General features: G+C 46.0%; 1 protein-coding gene across 2 annotated transcripts; it reads left to right on the top strand.

The window, feature by feature from the left end:
* Positions 1-1,648: 1,648 nt before the first annotated feature.
* LOC144725258 (coatomer subunit zeta-1-like) lies at positions 1,649-19,377 on the top strand. 2 transcript variants are annotated; one of them, XM_078604619.1, is made up of 9 exons: positions 1,649-1,755; positions 8,756-8,824; positions 9,053-9,134; positions 10,708-10,799; positions 11,741-11,796; positions 12,660-12,734; positions 15,885-15,936; positions 16,856-16,894; positions 18,286-19,377. In XM_078604619.1, exons 1-9 carry the CDS (start codon positions 1,738-1,740, stop codon positions 18,331-18,333), a joined length of 531 nt encoding a protein of 176 aa, XP_078460745.1. In that variant the 5' UTR covers positions 1,649-1,737; the 3' UTR covers positions 18,334-19,377. The 2 variants fall into 2 exon arrangements, with proteins under 2 accessions (XP_078460745.1, XP_078460746.1); XM_078604620.1 differs by lacking the exons at positions 1,649-1,755; positions 8,756-8,824 and having other exon boundaries at positions 8,838-9,134.
* The last annotated feature ends 1,596 nt before the right edge of the window (positions 19,378-20,973 follow it).

Genomic DNA, 20,973 nt, shown 5'->3' with positions numbered 1-20,973 from the left:
AGCAGCAGCAGCAGCCTCTTCAACGGGAGAACGCAGCTCTCTTGACAGTGAGAGAGTGGGCAGCTGCTCACTGATGCATGTCTTGAGAATACAGTACAGTGCTCCTTTACCCTAGAAAGTTTTAAGGTGTTTCCACTGATACGGGGCGCGCAGATTTTCAGTATCGTTCGTATGTTACCCGGCCAAATAAAAAAGCTTAGTTATTGTTGAACTTCTTTCGCACCGTATGTAGCCAACCGTGCTAATCGGATGTGCCAGTAGCCTTTTATCTGTAATTGTACCATTGTTAACTACAGTAACCTAGTGCCAATCTGTCAATGTTTCAGCTCGGCGTGCCATCTAAAGTTAAATTCTGCACAATACGTGACCGCATTGTGCAATACCGGACAGTGAATGGTGTTTTGTTAGCCGATGAAGGGGCACGTTACAATACTCAGTGGGAGCAAACTCCAACACTCGAGTCGCTGTGCAGCTGGTGTGTCTCCCAATGTCTCTCCATCGTTGATTGGGCAATGCGTGACCAAACTACAAACAGGAAGTTTAGTGTGTGTGTGTATGTTGCAATTGTACAAAGTGCTACTGTGTGTAACCCAAACTATAGACCTAGTGCCTGCACAGCAACACAATGACTGATATGGCTGTCAGTCATGTGTGTTTTTTTTACCTGAAAATTTCGAAACACACCAAAGACAAAGATACCCCCGAATAGCCTGTAATAGACTGTTGGGTCAAGTGCTGTTAGCGAGCACCTATGAAGGCCGGCACGTCACACGAGGGGGATGGGTGGCCAGCACCACGCCCGGCCGCCTTTGTCTCAGAAAGTGGCGATGTTTACACACCGCACCAGGTACTCATTTGAGACTGAGTCGACCTAGGGGAGGCCCATGACCGGTTGAGATAATCGTCACCGGTGTTGTCCATGAGAGGGAGTCGAATTCTGTGGGTCGCCGGGTTCGTAGGGCAGCGTGCTAACCGCTGCCACTACCGCTCCCTACTCTAAGCGACATCATCGCCACCTTCACACACATGCTCTAAACTATGCATGCGCTAAACTATGATGACATTCAAAGTGACTTTCCAACGTATATAATTTAGCTGCTGACACAGTCAGGCCACACCATGGGATGTAATAATGAGGCTATGAGGGAGTTTATGAACATTTTTTTTTCGAGTGTGAATTTATTTTCAAGACCTACCAATGTGATGTAAAACTAAAACTAAACTATTTTTTTATTGTACCAGGTAAGGCTCACTGACCTATATATAACGACCTGGATACAAATTATAGCCCAATGAAGTGGCTTACCACGTCGAAATTTACAGCAGCCAAATATTCTAACCGCACGTTGATTCTAAATGTGGCGGGGAAAAAACGGAGGACTCGGAGAAAATAATTGCACACGACCACGGGGAGAGAGACATGCCAAACTCCAAATATACAGGCATCAGGGTCTGGATCGAACCCATGACCTCCTGTATACCAGGCGAAGTAGTTAACATCTCGCCACCTCCGCGAGATGGTGGTGGTGAGGTATTGGCCAGGGGGTGGGATTGGTACTTTCCGGTCGAATTAGGTGTCCCGAATAACCTTTGCATCTCCACCCCCTCTTAAAACGATGGGAAATTCCCACACCTGTGCAAAGCTCATTCCTCGAGCTTCCAGCCCTGAGGGTAACACGGCTCAGTGCTCACTGGCACAGGGACGAGGCCACCACCACCACCTTCTGCCACAGAGACATGGAGCAAGAGACGTTGGTAACAGATGGTGCTTTTTTATTTCCCCCATCTTTATACACTCATAATGTAGTTGTGCATCAAACTGCATGAAATTGAAACTCCCTTGGGGAAGTCGTGGATGTTTACTGCTTCCTACCAAGGATTTGATCAATTGCTTGTGCAGCAGATTTATACTCTTTGCTTAACTCACATCTGTCCACCCTGTATATCCAGAGAGACCACCACTGGACTGTCTCCATCCTAGACGTCCTGTTAAATAAATACGCCAGCTACCCAAAGGACCACTCAGTTTCTGTAACCCGCCCCCCCCCCCCCCGTAGCCTCGGCAGAACCTCCTCATTCCGACTAAAAATGCCTTCGTGCTAAAACTTAAGTTTGGTAAAAACAGTAATTTCGTGTGGCTGCTCCACTTTTCTGGAATACTCTTGCCGCTCATAAACAGCTTGGTTCCCTCCCTTCACCCTCCCTCTTTATTCCACTATTCTGCCGTCACCCAGAGCTTACTTACAACCTGGCGCCTCTTACTCTCATATTACATTTTGCACTTGCTTTTAAAAAAAAACAATTATCGCGTGAAATACTTAGTCTGTCACTTGTGCAATATTCCTTAAGGACACTGTGCCCATAATGCTTACAACCCGCCTGATGAAGCTGGTTGTAATCACCAGCGAAACATCGTAATCAATTTGTAAATGTTGTGGGATTATTCTCCAACAAACCGGTTGTGTTGAAGCAGTAATTACTTGCCACGCTTTGTTTTACGGGACAAAAGTTTACTAATTGGCTGTGTCGGCTGGTGGTGGGTTAACGACACACTTATATTTACGCGATCTAACCCAAAAAAAAACCTTTATTATGAAGATTGTTTGTTTTGTATTCCGCTTTTGTTGTTGCTGTGCTCATGCACCACAGATCTCACATTGTAAAATATCCAGGTAACTGGCTGAATAGGATCATGCGTGTAACAAATCAAAATCAACTGTAATTGTAAAATCTGACACCCGTTTAAGAATGTTTTCTACCCAGGAGATGGAGCGATGAAATCGTTCTCGTGTGCAGGCGCGAGTTGGATTGTTAGGTCACAGGACCGTGAGAGCGGTGGCCTTGATCCAGCAGTAGATCGATCATGGCTGATGGTGATTGATGATGATGATGATGATGGCAGCTAATGTGCGTCAATCTTTAGCGTAGCAAATAAAAGTATAAGCACAAACATGCCAACCTCTCCAAATTGAATAACAACGAGCCGAAGACGAAAACAAATCTAAAGTGTTAATGTTTCAAACCGGTTCAGTTAAATTGGATTATGGTAAACATACACCCAGCAGTATTTGGTTTCTATACATATCCACATACAGAGTGTATGACGTTTCGGTAGAAGAACCAAAGATTAGCTTACACCAAAAAATATATATATAGCTAACCAACAGAATGCCATATGGTAGGAAATGTGTATACATAACCCGGGTTAGACATTGATTAGCAATACAGCATGTAATCGTACAGTAGTTCAACGTGTTGTTGTTAATTCGTATTTGAAACATAATCATGTTTCACGTGACGCTATTGCTAGTTTTGAGAGTTTTATTTATTTATTTATGTCCTCCACGATAAATAATAGAGTACAGTGCTTATGAACACAACTCCCGGAATGTGCCCGATCTCGTCCGATCTCGGCAGCTGAGCAGGCTTGAGTCTGGCCAGGGCTTGGATGGGTGACCACCGCCACGCGCAAACAGGTTGTTGTACTGCACCTCGATGCTTCCGCGCCTATGCTCCTCGCCTTACCAGCGTGGTGAAGTATGGTTAAATTATCCCCCGCAACCCGTATGGTGTGGGCGATGGGGGGGGGGTACTCATCCAGCAGTCGTTGATTGACGTAAAGGGCTGTCAATGTGCATTTAGAAACATGCGTTTAGAGTATTTGGATTCTATAAATGTCCACATGATGATCAGCCACTGAATTGGACTATCATTTGTGGCCAGGTCGCTTCTGAACAAGAGCTATATACAGCTCAAGTGGGCCTCACCTGCTAAAATACAAAAACAAATAGGTCCATAGTTTTAAAAGTTGAATGTGTACAGCCATTGGTTAGCTGCTCGTGATTCCTCATTGTCCACTTGGCTCAGACCTGAAGGCGTCTCTCTCTGTCTCTCTGTGCGCGCCAGGAAGCGTGAGCTGTGGGTGTCGCGGGGATTAGGTGTTACGGAAGCTGCTTATTGACAGCTCGCAATCGGGGATCAAACGGCACGAACCGTGGGATGGGGATTGCGTCTCTGTTCCCGTGAGCCTTTGCCTGTCTGGTCATGGTTGCCGGTTATGCGACGGGCTGGCAACTTTTTGTTCCAAGCGTTGCATGAATACCACGGTGGGCGAGATGTTAACTACCTCGCCGGGTATACGGGAGATCGTGGGTTCAATCCCGACCACGACCCTGACGCCTGTATATTTGGAGTTTGCATGCTCTCTCTCTCTCCCCCCCGTGGTCGCGTGTATTGTTCCCCGGGGGGTCCTCCGCGGTTTCCCTCCACATTTATAAACCAACGTGCGTTTAGAGTGTTTGGCTCATGGAAATGTCCACGTGATAAGCCACTGTGTTGAGCTCATCATTTGTGACCAGGTCGCGTCTGAAAAAGAGCGATATAGCTCAGCGGGCCTTACCTGGTAAAATAAAAACTAGTTTCGTTCTTCATGAGGCCTCCTTTGCCAGTACCAAAATATAATAATAGGCATTTTCCCCTTTTTTCTGGCAACACAATTGATTATTTTTTTACAAGGAATCATTTTTATATTAACCACAAAACCTGCGGTCAGAATGCAAACAAAAAAACACTGTATGAGACGAGGCTTTAATGAAAGCTGTCTCTGGTGTGGACCAATACTTTTCAAGGACAATGCATACATTATCAGAGTGTGTTTTTTGTTTGCATTCTGACCGCAGGTATTGTGGTTAATGTAAACATGATTCCTGGTAAAAAGGTTTCAGTTTTGTTGCCAAAAACAAGGGGAAAAACTATTATGATAGTTTAGTTCAGTTTGAGTTTAAATAAACATCATGCTTCCCATGGCATCAGTAAGTAAATGGCAGCAACGCTTGTGTATTACCATGATTAAACTATCCTTATAGCCGCATATGCAGACATCATTGTTGTCGTCAGTCAAGAGCAATCCACTGCTGGATGAAGGCCTCCCGAAGCTGTCGCCGTTTTTCACTATCCCGCAATGTGACAATCCGCCCAGCAGCTGTACACGGGCTGACGATATTGCCCCATCTCCGCGGTCGAGTATTAACGCTGCTCATTTCGTCTGTCGTTCGTCGTATAAAGTAGTGGTATTGTAATATAGATTTGAAGTTTTCGTGACTGCAGGGATCCATACTCTTTGGTTCTTTCGGTAAAGTCATGTAGGTATAAAATAAAATAATTTATTTTATAAATAAAATAATTTATTTTACTTTATAAGTAAGTAAAATAAAAAAATATATATTTTAGTAGGTATAAAATAAAATAATTTATTTGATAAATAATATGCTTCATTTAATTTTATACCTACGTGACTTTACCGAAAGAGCCAAAGAGTAGAGTGGTATTGTTACAACAAATAACATGGAATTATTCGTTCCCCGAAGACATAAAAACCAAGCCGCTTGAATATTTAGAGCAGGGGTCCTCAAACTACGGCCCGCGGGCCACATGCGGCCCACCGAGGGCATTTATCCGGCCCATGGTCACTAATTGGGCTGCGCTTGTGAGCACTAATTGGGCTGCGCTGGTGAGCACTAATTGGGCTGCGCTGGTGAGCACTCATTGGGCTGCGGTGGTGAACACTAATTGGGCTGCGCTGGTGAGCACTAATTGGGCTGCGCTTGTGAGCACTAATTGGGCTGCGCTGGTGAGCACTAATTGGGCTGCGCTGGTGAGCACTCATTGGGCTGCGGTGGTGGGCACTGATTGGGCTGCCGTGGCGAGCACTGATTTGGCTGCGCTGGTGAGCACTCATTGGGCTGCGGCGGTGGGCACTCATTGGGCTGCGCTGGTGAATGGTTCAATGTGCCAATTGGCTGGACTTGCCCCCCAGGCCTAAGGCTGCCAGCCCTCCCCGCTCTGCGATCTGTGAACAAAACTGCAGGTGTAATTAACTTTTTTATGGCACCCGCACCAGTGTGAGCCTGGGGTAAAAGCGGAGTTTCCCCAATCAGACTGCATTGATGGGCAGTGCAGTCTGTATGTCTCTGTGTGGGCAAAGTTATTGCTGGTATATTGTTTTTGTAGCGCTGTATATATATTGGTATTTTACTAATAGCAATTTTGACTCCCTAGGAAACAATGATGTCAAGAAAGAGAAAAATTGACTCGGAGTGTAGGATATTCAAAAAACAGTGGACTTATGATTACTTTTTCATGCAGTACAAGGAAAGAGCTGTGTGTCTGATATGCCAGAATATAGTGTCTGTGTTCAAAGAATGCAATTTACGTCGACACTATATTCTTAGGTTTTTTCGGTAAAGTCACGTAGGTAAAACATCAAAATTAATGAAAATAAAATAAAACAAAAATCACGACTTTTCGAATTACGTCGACACTATGAAACTCAACATAAAGATAAATATGATTGTTTGGTCGGAGAAGTGAGAAAAGATAAAATATTAAAACTGAAAAATACATTAACAACTCAGCAAAATACTTTTGTGAAGCAGAAGCAGCTAAATATTTCATCACTGCGAGCAAGTTTTCAAGTTGCCAAGCTAATAGTGTGCACTGGCAGACCATTCGTTGAGGGAGAATTTGTTAAAGAATGCCTTCTTTCTGTTGCCAAAGAGATGTGTCCAGAGAAGGCCGATTTATTTAGTACAGTGAGTCTTTCAGGACCTACAATTACACGGAGGATTGAAGAAATGGGAGACAATTTCCATCAGCATTTGCAAAACTCCACAAAAAACTTTCTATTTTTCCTTGGCACTCGACGAAAGCAATGATGTTCGTGATTCTGCACAACTTCTAATTTTTATTCGTGGGACGAATGACTATTTCGAAGTCACAGAAGAGCTTGCTGCACTGCAAAGCATCAAAGGAACAACTGCAGGAGAGGATATCTATGAAAAGGTTTGCCAAACTGTGAATGGTTTGGAGCTGAACTGGGCTAAACTAGCCAGTGTGACAACTGATAGTGCTCCTAGCATGGTGGGGTCTAAGAAAGGAGTAATTGCTCGCATTAACCAAGAGATGGACAAACATAACCATTCTCATCCAATAGCCATACACTGCCTCATCCACCAACAAGCGCTGTGTAGTAAATCACTGAAGTGGGACTCTGTTAACTTCATTAGAGCTCATGCACTAAACCACAGACAATTTCAGGAATTTCTGTCTGAGCTAAATGTTGACTATGAAGATGTTCTGTACCACACAGAAGTCCGTTGGCTGAGTCGAGGGAGAGTTTTGAAACGTTTCTATGACTTACTTCCACAGATTACAGCTTTTCTGTTTTCAAAAAACAAAGAAGTACCAGAGCTCAATGATGCAGAATGGAAATGGCACCTTGCCTTTCTGACAGATGTAACAGAGCTACTCAACAGTTCCAATGTGCAACTTCAAGGAAAGGGGAAGCTCATCTGTGATATGCAATCACATGTCAAAGCATTTGAAGTAAAATTAGGCCTCCTCATCAAACAAGTGAAGGAGGAAAACTTCTGCCATCTCCCCACAACTCAAAATCTGTTAGCGGAAAAACCATTGGTTGCATTCCCAAACAAAACATGTGTGGATTCACTGGAAAAATTGCAAAAGGAGTTCCAATTTAGATTTAAAGAGCTTCATCTCCATGAACAGGACATACAGCTTTTCCGTAACCCATTTTCTATTGACATTGAAAATGTGGATATAATTTACCAAATGGAACTGGCTGAACTGCAGAATTGTGACTCTCTGAAAGACGCATTCAAGTCAAGCAGCCTTCATAATTTCTATGCATTTCTCCCCTCTGAGACATATCCTCATCTCAGGAACCATGCACTCAAAATGGCAACCATCTTTGGCAGCGCTTATGTCTGTGAACAAACTTTTTCCAGAATGAAACATTTGAAATCTCCAACCAGATCTAGACTAACGGATGCACACTTGCATCACTTGTTACGACTAGCAGTGACAAATATCGAACTGGACATTGACCATCTCATTAGCCAAAAGCAGGCCCATAGTTCCCATTGAAATACTGGCAAGTTTGTTGATTTAACTTTACTGTTCTTCATTTTAAATATTGTATTTGTTCCCGTTTTGTTTCTTCACTTCAAAATAAGATATATGCAGTGTGCATAGGAATTTGTTCATAGTTTTTTAAAACTATAGTCCGGCCCTCCAACGGTCTGAGGGACAGTGAACTGGCCCCCTGTTTAAAAAGTTTGAGGACCACTGATTTAGAGCCTTATTTTATTTCTGTTCATAGGAGGGATGGGAGAAAAAAAACGTGTGGAAATAAAACCTCTTCCACGTATTTTCTTACGGTTGGATGTTCAAATAATCACATTTATTCTGAATGTCTTATATTACAGCAGTAGTTCTTAGAGTGAAGTCCCCGATACCACCAGTGGGTATGCGACGGTCCTCCAAGTGGTCCCTTCAGGGGCTGTGATGCAGATGCAGACTGGCCCGGACAATAATGACAACGTTTATAGACATTTTGTTTCGGACATTAATTCATATTTGACTTATGATATTTAATTTTAAAATGAAGTTTGCTCAACTACCCCTTGAGTAAACTACCCTAACGCTACAAATCTAAATTCCCCTCCGCTTTAAAAAAAACAACAACAACAACAACACAACTTTATAGCTGCCTAAAAAAAATGTTTTTAGGTTCCGGTTATTTGAATTAGTGGTATTTAGAGAGATAAGCGAATGCGTTTTGTCACCAGGGGTCGGTCAGCGGAAAGGTTTGCATCGGCTGAGCGGTCCGCGGCTCACAAAATAGTTTGAGAAACACTGGGTGACGCCAACGAAGATGCGACATTTCTATTTGCAGGAGCCCTTTTTCAAAGTGGTGAAAGCCCTCCTGGTGCTGGACAGCGATGGCTGCCGTCTCTATGGCAAGGTGAATCGCTAGCACATACTTCACAGCGTGTCTGGCTCCTTTAAATTGTGGAAGTTTTTTTTGCTTTGCGTCCACTTTTATGTCTCGGTAAACTGGCTTGCATTAAACACAAACAAACAAACTGCAAGTATGTTTGACTTTTTGAAGATTCTCTGTTGTAAACATGTTGAAATATTCCCACGACGGGAAAACGTGTCCCACGTGTTTCGTTCGTTTTGTTCTTCCCAGTACTTTGATGACACCTTCTGCGGCCCAGAAAAACAGAGCGCGTTCGAAACTAAACTTTTTTCCAAAACCAAACACACAGACAGTAAGTCCTTAAGCATACAATTTGTACTCGCTTTATTTAAACAAAAAATGAATTTTAAAGATACTTGTATGTTCGTCAAATGAATGTGAATGCTTTGCGTGCAACACTCGATGGCGTGATTCAAGAGCCGAATGGCTCACAGGGCTATACAAATAAATGAAACTGAAAACTGAAACACAAGGCACAAGCGATGCTTGAACACCGTCGTTCTTGCGCAGACACATTCGCATTGTTTAAACGCAGCTGACATTCGATTAAATGGGAAAAAAATTGCTTGCCACGTATGAACCACAATACCCTTGCTGGTCTGGTCAAGGAGAGTAAACCACCATCACGCGAACTCCGGTGGACATCCTTGCAGCAGCAGCAGCAGCAGTTTTTGGCTTAAACCATCGAACAAAGACGGCGGCCACCGCATCGCGCGCTTTCGGATGCGCTTCTGCGGCCATCTGGAACGCTATTCCTGCCGATATTAGGAAGACACTGGAGCTGTGCACTTTTAAATCATCTAGATTGAAAACTCATTTCTGTAGGCTTCGTTTGTTGTCCTTCCCCCACACCTTCGATGAGCACGGCTGCCTATGTACGGTGCAAAGGAAATTAAATGTAACGTAACTACATGTCAATCTGGAATTGTGTTGCGGTACTATCATCGTACGCACGTGTTGCTGTTTCATCAGCAGTGTGAAGGGGGGAGGGGGGGGCAAGGCCTGGAGTCCACCGTCGAGTTTGGGCGAGGGGGCCCACTCGTTGACAGTGTGTGCCACACGGCCAATTGCCGAGCACATCCAAAGAGTGGGTTGGTGGCCACGTTGGGCCCCCGTGTCTCGAGGTCGGTGCGCACATGGGGCCCCGTGCCGGTGCGGGACCTGTTGATGAGCAGGCGCCCGTGGCCGGCGCGGCCGATCGAGGCCACGAAGAGGCACACGGTGGGGGTTGAGGAAGTGGTTGTTATTGTCTCGGTTGAACCATTCCTCAACGCCACCTTGATGCCGTAAACAATGCATCCCATCTCATCAGATAATCAGAAGCTAAGCAGGCTGGAGCCAGGTGCTGGGATGGGCGGCCACCGTGCCTAAAACATTAGTTGTCGGCTGCTTGCGGTTCTAGATTGTCCGAAGAGGGTGGCGTCGGAAAAAAACATCCATTGTTGTACTGTACTATGCTCTCCAACTGGAACTGTCCAGCATGGAGGTCAAATCACATCTATGACCCAAACAGCTGTTGAGGCCATCATCCAGCAGTGGATCGGCATTAAGGGCTTCACGCCGATGGCCTGTATGTGTGTGTGTGTGGAATTCGATTCCCGCTCACGGCCAACGCCAGTGATGATCATCTGAACCGGTTCTGGGCCTCCCCTAGGTCGACTCAGCCTCAAATGAGTACCTGGTGCGCGATGTGTAAACATCGCCACTGGGGAGACAAAGGCGATCGGGCCTGGTGCTGGCCACCCACCCCCTCGCGTGCCATGCCGGCCTTTATAGGTGCTCGCTAACAGCACTTGCCCCAACAGTCTGTTAAGGCTATATGGGGGGGCGGGGGACTGTGTCTTTGTGTTTTTGTGTGTCTGAAGACGAGGTGATGATGCTGGAGGGCTGCACAGTGCTGTATCGCCCCAGCATGGACGTGTGTGTCTATGTGGTGGGAGAATCGTGCGGGAACGAGGTACGATCGTGCAGCAGCAGCGGCGCACGCAACGCGCGATAGCCATGTCACACGTGAGAACATTACGGTCACATCACGTACATCTCTTTACAACAACAAAACAATAGCACACACACACATATATGAAATGTGCATCCATAAATAATTGAAGTGTCGAAGGCAGATGAGAAAACATGTGTTTGGAAACAGAATTCATGTGTGCTGAATGTGCAATTGTCCACGTGAAATAATCTGGCCCTGCGTGTGGTCCGTGTGTCGGCCCGTTAAAGTTCAAGTTCATTTATTAGGTATAGCCCTGTGAGCCATTCGGCTCTTGAATCAGGTGCAACCGCTACAAACAAAAACTAAAACATGAACAAGAAAACATCTTAAAGTGAATATGTGACTAAGTGCAAACAGAAAATCCAAGAAAAGACAGCAAAATATTGCAGAAAAAGCACCGTACACCAACGCTGTGTGCAAAAATCCCAGTGGAATGCAAGTCAAACAACAACAACCACAAGACAACTTAGATTAAGGCCATCAGTCTTACTCCGTACTACAAAAAACAAACATGGCCAAACCAGTAAACTTTTCGAAATCACCAAAATAAAGCAATGAAACAGCCCGTGTGCGGGGAGCGGTAGTGCGGCGGTCAGCGCACTGCGCTACGAACCTGACCACCCAGAGTTCGAATCCCGCTCACAATAAAAAAAAACAGTGGCGCATATTGGAACCTGCCCGGGGCCTCCCTTAGATCGACTCAGCCTTACATCGAGTGCCTGGTGCACTGTGAACACAGCGGCACTGGGGAGACAAAGGCAGCCGGGAGTGGTGTCGCTCACCCACCTCCTCGTGTACCGTGTCGACCTTCATGGGTGCTCGTTTGCACCACTTGCCCCAACAGTTTGTTAACGGGCTTTACGGGGGGTGTTTGTCTTTGTGTGTGTGCCCTCTCCAAGCTCATGCTGCTGTCGGTGCTGGAATGCTTGCTCAAGTTGCTCAATCTCATGCTGGGGTACGGTCACCCTTCCCTCGCATCTCTCTCTTTCCACAGCGCTTTGTCAATACACTGCTGGATGAAGGCCTCCCCGTGCCGTGTCGATCATGGGGGGTTGTTTACTCGACCTGTGGAGAGCGGTGGCGCAGCGGTTAGCGCTACGCTGCGCTACAAACCCGGTGACCCGAGTTCGATTCCCGCTCACGGCCAACACCAGTGACGGTCATAATGCACTGGTCCTGGGTCTCCCCTAGGTCGACTCAGCCTCAATCGAGTAGCTGGTGTGGTGTATAAGCATCACCACTGGGGAGACAAAGACGGCCGGGCGTGGTGTTGCCCCTCGTGTGCCGTACCGGCCTTCATAGATGATCGCCAACAGCACTTGTCACAACAGTCTCTTAAGGCTATACGGGGGCTCTTTGTATGTACTATACCTCACTATGCTGGTCAGCGCGGATTCATAAAGGTCAGGGGAAGGGGAGAAGGGCGGATATCACTCGCCACTGCTGTTAGCCATTACCAGGAATCAAACTCAGGTGTCCGGGTTGAGAGCGCAGTGCGCTAACTGCAGCACTACAATTCGCCCCGAAAACCATCATCATACAGGACCGTATCGCCCGAAACACGCTGCAGCACTTTCTTAGATTGTATTTATTTAACATTGCCGCCTTGTTTACTTGCAGCTCTTAAGATCTATCGTGTGTGAAATGATGCAGGGTGTTCATCTCGGGGCTCCCGTGGAGAACGCAGTAACAACACCACCCACCCCATCTCCAAGCGCGATTGTTTGCCTGGACAAGCCCCACAAGCTGTGTGGGGTGGTGGTGGTGGCGCGTGCTCGTGGAATGACCCAGTGGTGAACCGTGCGATGTTTGCGACAGGAGCGTGGAGAGGAGCGCTGTGCTGGAAAACATCGACGCCCTCCTCCTCGCTGTGGATGAGATCGTGGATAGAGGGTGAGGCAGTGCCGGATTAAGCTGGTGCGGGGCCTGTAGCATATGTTATAAAGGGGCCCTAAATAAAAAAAAAACACGTAAATATTAAAACACAGATTTTGAACTTGCATTCATTTGCAATACAGCCAGATAATACGACAATTCGCTAACCTTAAACACGCAGTCGTTCATAAACGTTGAAAGCAGTCTAGTACGATAGTAATAGAGCAAGTGCAGAATCACTGAACCGGAATTGCTAGCATGAAAGCATTTAGCGCGGGGTCCCTTGAAAGTGCGGGGCCCGTAGCCACTACAAATAGTAGCTACGTTTGCTACTGGGATAATCCGGCACTGGGGTGAGGCCAATGCCGGTGGGATCTTTGCAGCCCGTGTCCCGCCGATGTGCGTGATGTACACTCTGCGTTAAATTCAATTTCATTTGTCTCACCCGAGGACATTCAATCCGTCGCGCGAGCTCCACTCATCCTCGCGGTGGCGGCTTTTCGTCTGGCCATTGAACAAAGAAGGCCACCGCATCGTTGGCTTCCAGGCGCACTTCTGCAGCTGTCTGGAACGATGTTCCTACCGATATTAGGAAGCCACTGGAGCTATGCACGTTTAAATCTCGATTGAAAACTCATTTTTGTTCGAACCACTTTTTGTGTTTAGTTTTCTGTACTTCCTCTGCACCTTCGATTAGCGCGGTTGGCTACATACGGTTGCGAAATAATTTCAACATACATACTTACTCGGTCTTCTGATATTTGCACGGGAAAGAAAATCTTTAGCATCAGCTACACAGGCCGTAGTCTCTGAAATGTCAAAGACACACCCGCACACTGAGTCATGGAACTGGGCTCATCTCAACTGCCATTCCCCCCTTACCCAGCTGAGTTATCGAATGTTTTCCTATACCTCTTCTTGGTTCTTTCGGTAAAGTCACGTAGAAGGGAAATAAAAAAATAATAAAAATAAAACATTATAAAATAATTCTCACGACGTTTCGGCCACAACGCAAGCAGCCGTCCTCAGGTGAAGAACAGGTCTGTCGGAAAGACAGCGTCATTTATTATTTTATATTTCCCTTTTACGTGACTTTACCGAAAGAACCAAGAAGATGAATCCCTGCAGTCACGAAAGCTTTAAATCGAAAAATTATCCTAAACCGCTGTAGTTGCGTTTCTGAATAACATTGCTTTATGGAAAATCGCGTTATGATATATAACCTGGTGGGTAAAGCACAGTCCGTGATCACGCGTGAGATGCGTACGCGGGCTGAACAAATACCGAGACGCGTGCACAGCATCTGGAAGCATCCAGCAGCATTCTAGATTTGAAGCTTTGACCGAGAGTTAACAACCCCAGCGTTTAACAGTACTCTCCTTTTTCGTATTTGATTGTCAGCCAACACTGGTAAAAACAACATCCGCATTTTCGTTCTCTTCTATCATGTGCACCAACAGGTGCTTGTGCACAAACATGTCCACGTACACGTACACCTCGTGTTCTCTTTTAGCCCCCCCCCCCCTTCCAATACGTTATCATGTGCACCAACAGGGGCTTGCGCACAAACACGTACACGTACACCTCGTGCTCTCTTTAGCCCCCCCCCTCTCCCAATACGTTCCATTCATTGGCTACCACATTCTGATAAGCTCCCCCCCCCTCCTCCCCCTTAACTTGTATTTAAGAACTTGCATCTTGGAATCACTGCCTCATTTGATACAGCAAATCTAGCAGTGACGGTCCCACCTGATGACGGAGACTTGTGTTGCCTCCGAAACGTCGTGATTTTTATTATTTTCTTTTATTAATTTTTATTAAATTTTTTACCTACGTGACTTTACCGAAAAAACTAAGGGTATGAATCCAGCAGCATCCCGCCTTGTGCGATGCTACGCCGGAGGCAGCCGTGCAACCGCGTATTCCTCCTCGCGCGACGTAGTTCAGTTTCACTCGATCGCGTTGTGTCCAAATCGCATTCGCGTTATAAAAATGCGTCGCCGAGTACATTCGTCGCGGTAAATCCCATTCGCGTTGTGAAAACGCGCGGCGTTCTAGGAGAACGGACTGTGCCGTGAATTCATCCGATTTGTAAAACCATCGCTCGGGGAAGTGTTCATACATCCCGACGCAGGCCACTCTGCAGAGAAAGACCGAGAGACTAATAACACTGGTCAACACACTTTTTATGGCATAAGGTATTCCAACGGTTTTAAGGTAATTTTGGGGTGCTGATTCCAAATATGGCATCAGTATTTGTCTATCACATCAGGTTTTCGAGATATCAAATATTGCATTTTCAAAGAAAAACTGCAGAAGAAAAATATTAAATAAATGTGGATATCTATATAAAATGATATTATAAACACACTATCCTAAAAATACAGCACCATGTTTAACACTAAAGCAGTCACTGACTCGCAACAACTTGCAATCATAAGTGACAGAGTTAATTTCGGGTAAAATCAATGGAAATGGGGTATGCCGAGAGCATAAAATGAGATGTGATAGAGCAAATCTGAGATCAGATTTGGAATCAGCACCCTGAAATTAATCTAAAACAGCTGCAAAAGTCCAGGCCAGAATTTTTGGTTGTTGTTGACCAGTGCAATCCCGGAGGCTTCGCCGAGATAAACACTTTAATAAAATGCAGTACTCTGTACTTTGTATGTGAAGTCCTTGTGTCGATCGACTGCCGGATACGGGCTTTCTCGCACTGGTGCGGATCGTGTGGGGGGGGGGGGATTGTTTGACAATACTTCTTCACGTTCGTCAGTGATGATTGGTTGAATGTCAGCCGCACGGATGCTTCGCACACTGCAGCGATGCAATAGACTTTGATTCACTGCCCTCTGCTGACAATGTACTTTTTGCTGTACTCTGCATCTTGCAAAAAATGTACATTGTGATGTCCGTTCGGTTTCATGCAAATGTTCATGGGCCCGATGTAACCTTCAGGCCCACAAGCACAAGTTCGACAATGTAAAGATTGATTTGTTGTTGGAGTTATCACCCACATTCTGGCTAAAGCAGAGGGTGCCACAGTCACGTCGCAGGCTTTATTAATATTTAACAATTGTACTACTGTGAGTATACTTGTGAACTATTAACCTCATTGGTACTGGACATGCCCCCCCCCCCCCACCGTGTGTGTGTCACGTGGCGCAGGGTGGTGCTGGAGGTGGACGCTGAGGTTGTCCTGAGCAGGCTGCAGCCCAAGGTAGTTGCTGGATCTCACCCCCCCCCCCCACATTCAACCCCCCCCCCCCCACATCAGTGTTCTTCATTGCAAAGGTCCACGGGCAAATGGTGGGCTGCCTCCCCCACCCATCACCGTGCTGCTGTCAAAACCCCAAAGGTTGTCTCAAATGCGTGGTGGCCCTCCCACACTGATGATGTCTCATCAGCGAAAGTGCTCCTCCACCCCCCCCCCCCCCCCCAATTTAAAGAAAAATCTTCTTGGTTCTTTCGGTAAAGTCACGTAGAAGGGAAATAATAAAATAATAAAAATAAAACATAATAAAATAATTCTCACGACGTTTCGGCCACAACGCAAGCAGCCGTCCTCAGGTGAAGAACAGGTCTGTCGGAAAGACAGCGACAGACCTGTTCATGCGTTGTGGCCGAAACGTCGTGAGAATTATTTTATTATGTTTTATTTTTATTATTTTATCATTTCCCTTCTACGTGACTTTACCAAAAGAACCAATAAGATGAATCCCTGCAGTCACGAAAGCTTTAAATCGAAATTTAAAGAACAATGTTAAACTTTTTTTTTGCAACACGTTTTATTACAATCGCTTAAGACCGGAAGCGGTGGTGCACTGGTTCGCGGTCTGCGCTACGAACCTCGTGTCCTGAGTTCAATTCCTGCCCACGGCTAACATTAGTGGGTGGCGAGCGATATCTGAAACGGCCTTTCCTTCACCAAGCTCCGCTGCGAGGAGTGCGGTGGTGAAGTATGGCCCCATGGACAAACACGGCTTGGCGGAGCACTCCATGCAATGGGGAGGTCGGTGCAGTTGAACCGCCTGCACACTCAACGGCTACGTCACTGTTATTACCAGCAATGTTTATATGCTTTGCTTTTGCCTAACCTCAATATTATGTGTCTGTGCCCACTATTTATCGTATGACAGGTTAACTACATACCTGTGACGGAACAGACGATGTCCCAGGTATGCATTCCACTGCTGCGTAATGCCAACGGCTGCGAAATCAATGGCTGCTCAGAGGGGTGGTGCAATGATGTTGTGTTCACAGAGAGGGCAGCGAGGGTTAAAATGTTTCCAGAGAATAAACGGCCTTGTTAAAAATAAACATTGAGTAATGTTTAAACGGTACACTCACGTTCACGGAGTTGCACCGATAGGGAGGAGAGTTAAACAGTTGAGACGAAATGCAGAGCCCCGGTCAAAGGGGATGGGTTGGTTTTTGTTGGTGTGCAGGGAGACATTTATTTGTCTCTCTATACCCAGATGTTCAATTAATACGCCCGTTTTGCACCACCTGGACGTTCAGTTAAGGCTTAGCTCGACACGTGAGCTGGCCACACTTGTACCCGATACCCGTGCTAGTATCAGCACCGTGAGTTGTGAATGTCTGTTGCTACTCTTTGTTTTTTTCGGTAAAGTCACGTAGGTTAAAAGAAAACAAATACATTAAATCACGACGTTTCGGAGGCAACACAAGCTTCCGTCTTCAGGTGAAACTGTCACAGCAAAATTGCTGTAAACAAAATTGCTGGATGCCAGTCGAAACGTCGTGATTTCATTTATTTGTTTTCTTTTAACCTACGTGACTTTACCGAAAAAAACAAAGAGTATGAATCCTTGCAGTCACGAAAGCTTCTAATCTAGAATGTCTGTTGCTGTCGTTGCAAACTTAGATAAAGCCACCGCCAGTCCATCAACAGATTACCCCAGTAACAACAGTGAATCCCGTGTCCTATCTGCATTGCGTTGGTTGCATGCATCACAAAGTCGTAGATTTTAGATTTTAGAGAGTGCAACTCTTGATTTTGTAGCGACACTTTTTGGTAGGGCCTCATCATCGCAGCAACTGTGAGGATGCCAACAAGTCAGAATTTGTCTTTTGGGAATGAGATATTGATTAGTTAATGAAACTTTCCCATCAGGACAATTCTGAAGAATAACGCTGTCTCTAGATCTAAATAAAGCTCGTGTTTATCTACCCTTGAAACACAAAGCAAATACAAATATCTGCAATTGGTCATTTTTTCGACAGAAAAAGGCAAGTTCGTCGTAACTGAATCGGTGTTTGCATCATGCCTGACATGTCACATTACCTCACCATACTGCATGTGTAATTAACGCAGCACAGCTTTAGGCCACTAAGAGACAAAACTGTGGCCACATTTGTTTACTTGCTGTTTGAAATCACCTTGTGCATGCATTGTTACTCGAATTTGTCTCCATCCTGCACTCCCCATCACATTAGTTTCTCATCATCGACAGAAAGTGTTTCGAGTTGATTTGAAGAACATTACATTTTTTTATGTAACGTGTGCTTGTTTTTATTTCTCCTTTGTGTTTCTCATTCTCTGCAGCTCATGCAGACTGCCAAACATCACATCAAGTGGCCCCTCCTGCAGTGAGCGTGGTGTCAGAGTGATGTGCGGCAAATGGGATAGCGCGCTGGGCATTACGTTACTGTGCCTGGTATACAGGGGGATCGTGGGTTCGATCCCGACTCTGACACCTGCTGTATTTTAGGAAGTTGCATGTTTTCTCTCCCCGTGTCCGCGTGGATTTTTTTCTCCAGGTCCTCAGGTTTTTCCGCCCTCCATATTTAAAATCAAAATGCCTTACGAGTAATTTGGCTGCTAGACATTTCCAGATGATAAGTCACTTCGTTGAGCTTTCATTTGTGGCCAAGTCGCTTATTAAAACGATCTATATAGCTCAGCGGACCTTACGTGGTAAAATTAAAATAAATGAAATAGTGGGAGTAATAATTATTTTTTGAACATGTAACGCGCATAGTATTCCCTTGTTCCCAAAGAGAGAGAGAGAAAGGCTTGGAAGGCGTGAGGAACCAAAGGCAGCCAGGTGACGAGCCAGTTCCAAACTCCTTCTCCAAGCTCTGGAGCCCTCGATATAATTTAAATTATGATTTAATTACTATTCAATTTAAATTAGAATAATTATAATTATTATAGGTTGTGATGCACAAGGAAAATATAACCAGAACAACAACTCAACACAGTCGTCAATAAAACTGCCTTGAAAAAAAATATATAATAGACGACGTTTCGGGCAATGGCCCCTTGGTGCAATGAAGCTCAAACCATCGCCTATTTTTTATTTTATTTTAAGGCCGCAGTGTTATTGACGGAATGTGTTGAGTTGTATTCCCCTCCATATATCCAGGGGTTATTGGCCAGTTACCGTGTTGGGTCTTCACTGTAGCGGGACGCGTCTTGACACATCGATTTTGACCCCCATATTTTTGTGAGCCAGTGGCCTGAAATGAGCTTCGTGTTGCACTCGGCGCGGTGGTGGTGGTTGTTGTGTTGTGTGTGTGGTGTTCACGTGACGTGCACGAGGCACGCGGTCGCCACAATTGCGCCTTTCACCGTCGGTTCGAATTCACATGTCGCGTGTCATTACCCTTGCCATTAAATATCGCACGCACAGGAGTGACGACGTCTTGACTCAGAGAGGAGGAGGAGTGGGCCAGGGTGTGGGGGGGAGGGAATGGCTTTGTCAGGACGGTCCTGGGGCGCCTCCTACAGATCGATGCGTAACATTGCACGTCCCCCGTTGTGAGCGGGACCTCAATGTGACCCAAAAGTATAATCAATTTTCATATACCGTACGTAACACCCCCGATTGTTCAGGTGTGGTCTACAGAATTCGGACTAAAGAAAGACGCACGTTTACTATGTGACAAACCATAAATCGTACCAAGAAGAATTTTCACGAAATAAAATCTACGGTTAGGCTTTGAATACAAACCTTCAGCAACAAATTGGGCACTTTTTAACGAACCGATATAAATTTTCATTTAAAGCTTTCGTGACTGCAGAGATTCATATTCTTGGTTCTTTCGGTAAAATCACGTAGAAGGGAAAGAATATTTATATTATTTTATTATTTCCCTTCTACGTGACTTTACCGAAAGAACCAAGAATATGAACCCATATAACTTTCGTTTTTTTTGCTCACGTATAATATAAAGGGAATGCACAGCCCTTGTCAATCCACTGCTTGGATGAAGGCCTCGCCGTGCCGTGCCACTGTTTGACCGCGCATACTTCACGGTGGTCACTGCGGACTGGTGAACGGGAGCTCGGGGCAGGCTCCGGAGCCACTCGCCACTGGCGTTAGCCGCGTCGAGGAATCGAACTCGGGACGTCGGGTTCACAGTGCAGTGCCGCATCTACTACGCCACCGCTACGTATACGGTACAGTATTAGAATACATTTATTGAAAATCTCTTAACTTGAAATGCAAGACTTTTTTTGTTGCAATGATAAAAAAAAAATAGCTTTTATTTTCCTGTAAAAAAAATATATAGTGAGGTGGGTGGCCGGTGCAGGGGGGGGGGTGATGGTGAAGAGGCGAGGGGGGGGGGGTGCGCATTCTCGGAGCAAAATGCCTCCTCGTCTCCCCGTGTTTCGCCCGAGTAATTCCCTTGGCATCCCACGGCGCTGGCCCGGCGCGACCTCGGCCAAGGGTGCAGGGTCGTCCCCTGCCCCCTGGCCCGGGGGCCTCGCGAGGGGGGCCCAGTGACGTTCGTAGCCGTGGCCGCGCGGGGTGCAGCCTTCCTGTCTGCACGGCTTTCCTTCCTCCAGCCGGTGGCACAAAGTGACGGCGTCTCTCGACTCGCGCCGCCGGCGAATCGGTCCCCGAGCGGCAGGTTAGGAAGGCTGGGCGCTTCCCATGCCTCTCCGAGCTCACGCGGCCGCGCGGCCCCTCTGATGAAGGAACAAGCCCCCCCCCTTTGCGCTCTTGGCACACAATAATGGGACACGTGTTGCGAATGTTGAGTTGCCTTTTGGGTGGCTAAAAACGCACGTCGTGTCGGAGGTGGCGCGGTGCCGCTGCTAAGAGTTATTTTTAAGGCGGTCAAAAAGCTCACGGCATTGAACTTTTTCCAGCCTTTTGTGAGCTGCATGCTTTCCATCAATTGTTAGTTGATGTTTTGTTTTGGGTTTTTTCTCATTAAAGGCAATGCCAAAATCCACATCGCAAAGCAGCAAGGGATCTGGGTTTTGTTCATGCAGTGTAGC

The sequence above is a fragment of the Lampetra planeri genome, chromosome 2, assembly GCF_965212315.1.
Source record: "Lampetra planeri chromosome 2, kcLamPlan1.2.h2, whole genome shotgun sequence".
In the NCBI taxonomy this organism is placed as follows: domain Eukaryota; kingdom Metazoa; phylum Chordata; class Hyperoartia; order Petromyzontiformes; family Petromyzontidae; genus Lampetra; species Lampetra planeri.
This window is presented reverse-complemented; position numbering and strand designations above follow the sequence as displayed.

Coding starts and splice junctions, on each gene's coding strand:
- LOC144725258 (XM_078604620.1), top strand. CDS start 8,954: ATGTTTGACTTTTTGAAGATTCTCTGTTGTAAACATGTTGAAATATTC. Junction 9,135..10,707: donor CAAAACCAAACACACAGACA/GTAAGTCCTTAA, acceptor GTGTGTCTGAAG/ACGAGGTGATGATGCTGGAG. Junction 16,895..18,285: donor CGGAACAGACGATGTCCCAG/GTATGCATTCCA, acceptor CATTCTCTGCAG/CTCATGCAGACTGCCAAACA.